General features: G+C 42.9%; 1 protein-coding gene across 1 annotated transcript; it reads left to right on the top strand.

Moving 5' to 3' along the window:
- The first annotated feature begins 696 nt into the window (after positions 1–696).
- On the top strand, positions 697–9,396 carry LOC139447204 (uncharacterized). Its single transcript, XM_071228429.1, has 6 exons — positions 697–733; positions 4,271–4,372; positions 5,259–5,371; positions 6,511–6,634; positions 7,001–7,057; positions 8,681–9,396. Exons 2-6 carry the CDS (start codon positions 4,282–4,284, stop codon positions 9,394–9,396), a joined length of 1,101 nt encoding a protein of 366 aa, XP_071084530.1. The 5' UTR covers positions 697–733; positions 4,271–4,281.
- Positions 9,397–9,721: the final 325 nt, after the last annotated feature.

The following is a 9,721-nucleotide window of genomic DNA, read 5'->3' as shown; positions in this document are numbered from 1 at the left end:
TAAAACAAGAACAGTTCGGCTCGGAGTCAGTATACTGTGTCAAGTTGGCTATCCATGTTACACTGCGGCATGGTATCTCATTGGGCTGGCACAATAAAACTGGCATTAGTCTGGTACAAACGGGAGAAATATATTTGCATGAGCGTCGCTATTTACGTGCAATAATCTTGAACGCGATGTTCGACCCCATTTCACCTCACCCTTCAAGTACACATAACGGCATAATGCCCAAAGAGCATTGACAGTGAAGCATTGAAGATATTCGCGCCGCTAATATTTGGGAGGTATTAAATCACGCCCGCAGTCATATGTGTGAATATCATAAATTATACATACATATTGATCTGCAAATTTTGAATCAATATTCCATACACTATACGCGTCGACCTCTTAAACGCGCTTATCGACAACACCCCCCCCCCCCCCCCCCTTTGAAGACGACAGTTTGAACTGTCATTTGTATCGTTAACCACCTGTGGAATTACATTCCGCCCAGTGTCGTCTTCAGGTAAAAGGGCCGTTAACCTATGTTTTATCTGGGGTCAGAGAGCCGAGACGGTTTGTATCGTATGTCAGCGGCGTGTCACCGTTAGGCAGATCTGTGTTTAAAGCACTCCTCCTTCGATATCACCTAGTGACCGTTATTGTGCTGAGGGCGATTGGTGTCGACTGTCGCGCTCTGTGTCAGACACGAACTCGTATTTGCTGCTGTTTTGGTTAATTGGATCGGAAGGTATGTGTACTTTATTTTACCTGGTAGAGTGAATTGATTCTGGGTTAAGGTGACATGTTTCGTTATTTCGTTTTCTATACGAGCAATCGGTCCTGATATTGATTTTTCTGTGCAAACAACCATTTCGCTATTGGAAAGGTAGTTAAATTTTCTTCGGTTGAAGTTATAAGTTATGGGTTAGAAGTTGCATTACAAGTTGTGACGGGTGCCACATATGGAGCAGGGTACGATGACATTTTCGCGAACACCTGGTGTCAACACTATTTGATTGGGATTCATGAACACATGCGTAAGGGAATCGTACAATAGTGTTTTCCACCCGTAAAGATCCGGGTAGAAAACAGGTCATTAATAACGTATACTTGCCGTAGAAAGGTGACTATGCTGGTTATAAGAGGCGACTAACGGGATCGGGTGGTCAGGCTCGCTGAATTGGTTGATTCATGTCATCGTATCCCAATTGCGTAAATCGATGTTCATGATATCAATCACTGGATTGTCTGGACCAGGCTCGATTAATACAGACGACCGTCATATAGCTTGCATATTGCTGAGTGCGGCTTTAAACAACAAAGAAAACCAAAGCAAAACTTAACAACCCGTGCTTGTCGTAAGAGGCAACTGTCGGGATTGGGTATTCGGGCTCGCTGACTTGGGTGATGCATGTCATCGTAACCCAACTGCGTGGATCGATGATCATGATGTCAATCACTGGCTTTTGTGGTCCAGACTCGATTATTTACAGACCGCCGTCATATAGCTGGGACATTGGAGTGCACACAAAGGATTTATCTTATTACGAATAATACAGTAAACTTCGGTTATAACGAACACGGTTATAACGAACTGACGTATATAACGAACTTACTTTTTTGGTCCCGACTATTTGCTGTAATTATGCTGTATATATGCTTATAACGAACTACGGTTATAACGAACTAAAATTAGTAGTCCCTTTGAGTTCGTTATAACCGTACTTTACTGTACTATGAAAATAGAAAACGATTGTTGTGAACTGAGATGGTCCTTGTATTTATGTTTATTTGTTGTTAAAAGCCGCACTCTAGTTTTTAAAAGCCGCACTCTGCGTCCCGAGAAGATTCCGGGCTAGAATAGGTCTTCTGCAACCCATGCATGCCGTAAAAGGCGACTATGCTTGTCGTAAAAGGCGACTAACGGAATCGGGTGGTCAGGCTCGCTGACTTGGTTGATGCATGTCATCGATCCCAATTGCGTGGATCGATATTCATGATATTAATCACTGGATTGTCTGGTCCAGACTCGATTATTTACAGACCGCTGTCAGATAGCTGGAATATTGGTGAGTGCGGCGTAAAACAACAAACAAACCAACCAACCGCACTCTGCAATATTCCAGCTTTATGACGGCGCTCTGTAAATACTTGACTAAACCAGACAAACCAGTAATTAACATAATGAGCATCGATCTACACAATGCTTTAATGTGTGTCTTCTTCTTCTTCTTCTTCTTCTCAAGTGACGAACACTCAGTCACCATATGTATTCATGAGCTTTCATAGAATCCATTCACAGATTATTGCATTGACATAGCTACCTCTGTGCTTGGGGTGGGGATGGATGGATCGGCCTTATGCCGGTGGTACATTGCTCGCCCACTGAGAAACCGTGCCGCAGTTTTAACATGAGTACCCCAGTGAGACGCAGAATACTGCACCTGGCCGACCTGACCTTGTTTTGTCCCCTTAAGGCCGAGCGTCAGGCATAGTAACAATTTGCCATTTTCGGCTCCTTTTGGAATGGCGCTGCCTGGAATCAAACCCGCGACAGAATAACAGATTTTCCGCTCTCACGACAGACACTCTATCTACTAGACCACTCATCCCCCATGGAGAATCTGGGTTGCAATTGGTCCCATGGGCCAGCAACCCAAGCTCCTCGTAAGAGTCACTAACTGATGTAAGAGTCACATACCCCGATGATGTTGGACGTTGCTGATGGTCAATCTCGGGGACCCTTCGGTTGGTTGGTTTGTTGTTTTACGCGGCACTCACCAATATTCCAGCTATATGACGGCGGTCTGTAAATAATCAAGTTTAGACCAGACAATCCAGTGATTGATATCATGAGCATCGATCCACGCAATTGGGATCGATGACATGCATCATCCAAGTCAGCGAGCCTGACCACCCGATCCGGTTAGTCGCCTTTTACAGCAAGCATAGTCGCCTTTTACAGCAAGCATAGTCAGATTTTACGGCGAGCCTGTCATGTTGTACTTTGCTCAAAATATCGACCGTAGGTTAGTCTGGCCTAGATTAGTTTAAAAACATGTGTCTGTCATACAGCTTGCATATTTGTTACAGATGTGTTCAGAAAAAGACCTGAAACATAAACATGTTATCTGGGACTAAGCTTTTTCACGCCCCCACTATCCATTACCGGTAGACATGGAGAGATCACGGTAGTTGTGATAACACACACTTGATCTGTATAATCCCTATACGAGGGATCTAACACTCAGGTGAAATGGGGTTTACGTCGCGCTCATGATTATTGTCCCTATATAGCGACGTTCGTGCGTGCGTGCGTGCGTGCGTGTCTGTGTCTTCCTGTGCCATTCGGGACAGATGTCGAGTTTATAGTGCTAGTCCACTGAGATAACAAGCTGCAGTTTAACATGAGTACCCCACTCAGACACTGTATACTGACCCTGCGCCGACCACGCTAGACCACGGAGAAGGTTGGTTATGAAGTGGTACTCTCTCACTCCGAAACAATAGGCTAATGACAAACCTTTCATAAAGCGGCCGTATTGCCAGATATTCATCAAACAAAACTATTTGTCCTTTTATTTCTTAAGAATACACTTATTGTCATCTTTACATGTATATCATAATATTCGTACTTTCATATGGTGGGAATTATGTGTTTGAAGCGGTCTAATTGATCACGTTGTCAGTCTCAGTGTCTTTGTTAATTTGAATCGTTTATTCTTACTTTCGAAATATACCTTTATTCACACAGCAATGAACATGTACCTTTAGGATGAGATGGTTATGTGACGACACATTAAAGTCTCACTGCCAGTGTTATTATTATTTTTATTATTAGTAGTAGTAGTAGTAGTAGTTTCAGATTAAAATACAAAATGCAGCAAATAGGGTCTGGGTGATCCTGGCACAGTCAGGCTGATTAGGCTCATCATCAGCTCAGGGCCCTTGCCCCCTCTACACGCAGCCCAGACAGCTAATGGGACTTCTCCCAGGAAGCGCAGCCTTGTCAAACCCACCCAGAACTTTTCGGAGAATGTGGAGACTCCCCAACACTGCAGCCTTCTGCATTACCCAAATTGTCAGAAGGGCTGTATTCCTGATAGCAAACCCGGGTACTCTCCCAATGTCAGTCAACAGATTGGGAGGTACCAAATCTAAGGCACCGAGAACAATGGGGAGTCGGACAACTTGGTACTTGGGATTATATTATTATTATCATTATTATTATTATTATTATTATTTACCCACTCACTCTTGCCTGTGTTATTTATGTTACTGAAAGGTTTCGTTGCCATGGAGGACATGGAGGTACTGACGAGGGAGGCAATCACCACACTGACAGGGACCACAAAAGCTTACAATGAGAAGCTGTCCGACATTAGCGGTAAGAATTCAAGTTACCGTGTTGCTGTATTCAGTGCACCATAGTACATTTTCATCCGATTTATCGTCACGCCCCCAGGAAAGATCCGGGTCAGACTTGGTCTTCGGCAACCCATGCTTGTAAGAGGCGACTTAGGGGATCGGGTGGTCAGGATCGCTGACTTGGTTGATGCATGTCGGTGTATCCCAATTGCGTTGATCGATGATTATGATGTCAATCACTGGATAGGCTGATCCAGACTCGATCATTTACAGACCGCAGTTATAGAGCTGGTATATTGCTGAGTGCGACCTTAAACAACAAACAAAACAAACTTTGTTGTAGCTTGTAAGATATATTATTAGCTGTCTTTTCGATAAAGGTTTCGAGTGAAATTTTCCTGATGGTGCTCTTTTTCATCATACAACGAAGTTGTTCATAATATCGATCACTGGTTTGTCTTATGGATTATGGATAGAATATCTACGAATGTGGCTTTTAACAGTAAACCAAAAAAATACCCTAATTCGTCTTTTTATCACGATGGGGACTTCTAAGGCTGAGACATCGTATGTCCCCATGATCCCCATCGAGGTGACCCGCTTTGGTTGCTGGTGGATTATAGCCCGTGTTTTTTGACAGTTGTAAATAATTTTGTGTTGACAAAGTTTCGTTATTATATAAGTTGGTATTTAGGACGTGCTTGCATATATAAAAAACTTGTTCTCGTCACTATATGGTTCAAATAATGTCGATGCGACGTTAAATTTAACTCTCTCACTCGTGACTCTCTGACACTCGTGATGGTTGATTTCAGTGGATGATGAATGGTTCTGTCTCGCTCTGATTCTATGGTAAAGCGGTGGTATATGAGATCGTGTCTACGCGTTGTTTTGTTTGAATGCAGAGAGCATGACGAAGCTGGAGGAAGACAAAGCGGACAAGGGAGAGGTTGACAAACACGAGAAGCACACCCTAGACGGCACCTGTCGGTGTAGGATATTCATGGATCTTATTAAGGTTTGTTTGTTTGTTTGTTTGTTTAACGGTTTAACGCCGCACTCAGCAATATTCCAGCTATATGATGGCTGTCTGTAAATAATCAAGTCTGGGCCAGACAATCCAGTGATTGACATTATAAGCATCGTTCCACGCAATTGGGATACGATGACATGCATCAACGATGTCAGCGAGCCTGACCACCCTATCCCCTTCGTCACCTCTTACGACAAGCATGGCCTTCTTATTAAGGTATGATCAATCCCAATTGCGTGGATCGATGCTCATGATATCAATCACTGGATTGTCTTGTCCAGACTCAATTATTCACAGACCGCCATCATATAGCTTGAATATTGCTGAGTGCGGCGTTAAACGACAAACCAAACGAAACCAAACTACTCTAGTAGTAGTGGTGGTTGTTGAAAGAATGATAATGATCATTAGTTATCATGTTTGATGCACAGATATACATGTACATGTAATAATAATAACAATAATAATATAATAATAATATGACGACGACGACGAAGACGACGACTATGATGATGATGATGATGATGATGATGATGATGAAAATGAAATAGTTCATATCATTTATATGTATATACGAATAAGGGAACAATAAAAAAATATAGGAAAATAAGCTTTTCTGTCAGAATATTTGAAATAGGCGCATCCAAATTCAACACATGTCAGAATCAAATGTTTAGACCGGGAACCCATAATAGCATATATTTACATAGTACATATGCGTGGTAGAGCACACGGTGTTGTGGCGAAGCAAGCGATCGAGTGGCGATACAGAGTTACGTCCCTTATCACACTAGTCGCACTATCTGGAAACCTGGAGATCCGTCTCTCTCTAGTCCAGTCGTGATAAGTTCATTTTACAACGATATCGTATTGACCACAGTCGGTTTAGTGGTGAGCACTGATTACAAGTGAGGGCGATGAGCTGCCGAGATACATTCTCTCGTGTTAGTGTAGGGGTTACCTTCAAGCAGATTTTGCAATGTGTGGACTTTGCACTGGCAAGGATTTTTGCATGAAAATATTATGTATAATTTATCTCTGCTACTGAGTGTATTGATTTCGTCTCGACGTTAAATGCGACGTTATATTTTAATCCACTCCCTCCTCCCTCTCTCTCCACACAGGAACAAGACCGACAAGACAAGCTTGACCAGCTCCACATCGACATTCTGGAGGCCAACAAAGATCTGATGACGTCACTATCACGTGACGCCGAGGTCTACAGAAAAAAATATGGAGAACTACGAGGTTTATATATGTTTTGTAAATGTTCAAGTTGAGTTATATAATGCATCGGTTATATGATGGATCACAATGTATTGATATGTAACCGTCATTTATATTATGAACAATGAGAAAAAGATTTTCGAAAACAGAGATATTGAAAGGAAGAGAATTTATGGGTGTCAACTTCATTACATTGAGGAACACAACGTTTCGGAGTATACGCTTACTCCTTCATTCACCTGATGAAGCATATACTCCGAAACGTTGTGTTCCTCATAAGAAAGACGTTGACATCCATAAATTCTCTTCCCTATTGGTATCACTTTTAAATGCCTTTTGAAGATATACAACTTCCTACGTTTGTCACTTATAATATAACTATTTCAGAGGAACGCGGCAAGGCCTTGCAATCGGAAGACGCTACACAAAGGAACGTTCTGAGATGTAAGTATATTTACAATTTGGGCATATTAATCTAAAGCATATCCCCATTTTATTCTCTGCCTTCAAATCGTAAAGTGGGCACGGGTGGTCAAGCAGTCTGAGGCGCTGTAATCCGTTGTACAGAACTGAGTTCCTCGGGTGTTCCAGAATATGGTCATGGGTTCGAATCCCAGTTTCTTGGTTTGTCACCTCCATGGCTCTGTTTGTTGGTTTCATCGTGGTTGTCAAAGTCTGAGACCTGCATCACGTCTTCCGGTGTCCATGAAGGAAGCAAAGGTACTGTAAGTCCCCATGGTCCCTAGTATTGTGATCTCCCTTTAGTTACTGACGATCTCATCCCATGTTTATATTGTGTTGTTCCCTCATTCTTTCTGCTTTTAAATGTTCCTCAACTAGTTTTAAATCTTATCTCATTTGACGTTAAATATTAACTCACTCACTCACCCTGCATCACTTTCTACTTCACGTTCCTTTCCAGCTGTCACGCCGTGATATATGATTGAAATAATATTCAAAGCTTTGTGAAACTAAAGTCCATCACAAACTGAAACCTTAAAACGTGAAATAATATCTCAACTTTTCTTCATGTATCGATACTATGTCATCTATAGAATAACATCATAGAGATCCTGAAAAAACATATAACGAGTGAGTGATTTTGGTATAACGCTGCTTGTCAGCTTGATATAGGAAGAAAGCACGGAGTGATGCAGGTCTCAGACGTTTACTACTTCAGTGAAACCCACGAGCACGGGTATGGTGCTGACAAACCTAGAAACATAATTGGGGCGAATCGGGGTTCGATTCAACAATCACAGGTGTCTGGCCTTCCCAACGGACGCAACGCTGTACAGCGAATTGCGGCGCCTTAGACGACTGGGCCACCTGTGCCCTCATATATTGAACTGTTCGGGGTCCTTGACAAGCGGCCTGTCGAAATCGGACGGGCAATGTCATTAAATACACACGTAACAATATGATGTCATTAATATTCCATTTGTGTGGCGCCATTCCACTCTAGATATCATATGCTGGCTAAAAAATCCCAAACTGTTTGTTGTTTAACGCCGCACTCAGTAATATTCCAGCCATGTTACGGCGGTCTGTAAATTCTCGAGCCCGGACCAAACAATCCAATGATTGATATCATGAGCATCGATCCACGGAAATGGGATACGAAGACATGCATCAACCTAGTCAGCGAGCCTGACCATCCGACATGCATGAGTTTCTGAATTCAAGGGGTGGTCGGGCAGCCTAGTTAAAGCGTTCGCCCGTCCCGCCGAAGACCTGGGTTCGATTCCCGACATGGGTACAATGTGTGAAGCCCATTTCTGGTGTCCACCGCCGTGATATTACTGGAATATTGCTAAAAGCGGCGCAAAACCATACTCACTCACTCACACTGAATTCTAACCCGGATCTTCACGGGTCCGTTACAATGATGTCACACTGGAACAAGTACAACATATCGTTTTATCCAAAATATCGACAAAGTTGACTTCGTGTTGGCAGGAATTGGCTTACTCGCGACGTGCGAACACTGTAACCATTTGAGTTCCCCTACGCCCCCGGAGACACATCACGATAGGTACTGACACAATTCTGTACATCTTGTTCCAGGTCCGTCTATCGCATTTGACCGAGAGACAGGCCATAAGGATGTCACTTTCACAGAAGAGGGCGCTCTTCACAACCAGACAACCAAGGACCCGATCAACCGTCATGACAGGGAACTGTCGAATGTTACGGGCGCCGTCGGCAACAGATGCTTCTTCAAAACCGACATCGGCTACTTTGGGGTGAAAGCTGACGTGCAGATCGTTCGCACAGCGAAAATTGACAAAGCTCGTCTCTACGACATCTTTGACGTCTACATCGGCGAACAGGACGTCATCGACAAACTGAGAGACCCTGGCGTTTTGTACCAACAAAACATGTTCGGCGTCAACGTCTGGTACAGCAACATGCGTGAGGAGGTCATCATCGACATCCTCAGCAGCTCAAAACATCTGGATAGATACACTCTTCCCAAGAAAGTCAAACATGGCGGCCGCTTTCAGATCGAACTCGGCTTCCTGGTAGACATGCAAAGGGCGACAATTCATGTCCTGGATGGTCACACGCGGAAGGTGATTGGCTCAGCGAGGAAGCTTAACACTACTGAACCTATGTGGCCGGCTGTTCAGATCCACCACTGCTACTATGAGCCACAATATTTCGACACAAATATAACATTTGCTCGCGTATTTGATGGCGTTAAGTCAGACAATGGATGGAGGAAATATTTGATGTCGTTGGTCAAAGAACGTGAGCATGAACTCATCCAAATATTGTAGAACACGAGAACGTTATTGTATTGTGTGTGTCCTTTATTAGCCCCAACTCCTGTGTGTACATTAGAATACTACTTGTAAGTATGTGATACGTCATGCTCTCATGATTTGTATGATGATAAGTCGTGATGATGTCATACTTTGGAAAAATCTATCATGCTCTATATTGAAGCTGTCATGCTAATTCGTGATGTCATGCTTTGTAAAGGAACTGTCATGCTATATATTGAAGTTGTCATGATAATTCGTGATGTCATGCTTTGTAACGGAACTATCATTTTATTTATTGAAGTTTTCATGAAAATTCGTGATGTCAAGATTTGAAAAG

Source organism: Haliotis cracherodii, unplaced genomic scaffold (genome assembly GCF_022045235.1).
Source record: "Haliotis cracherodii isolate W230 unplaced genomic scaffold, xgHalCrac1.p SCAF_7, whole genome shotgun sequence".
In the NCBI taxonomy this organism is placed as follows: Eukaryota; Metazoa; Mollusca; class Gastropoda; order Lepetellida; family Haliotidae; genus Haliotis; species Haliotis cracherodii.
This window is presented reverse-complemented; position numbering and strand designations above follow the sequence as displayed.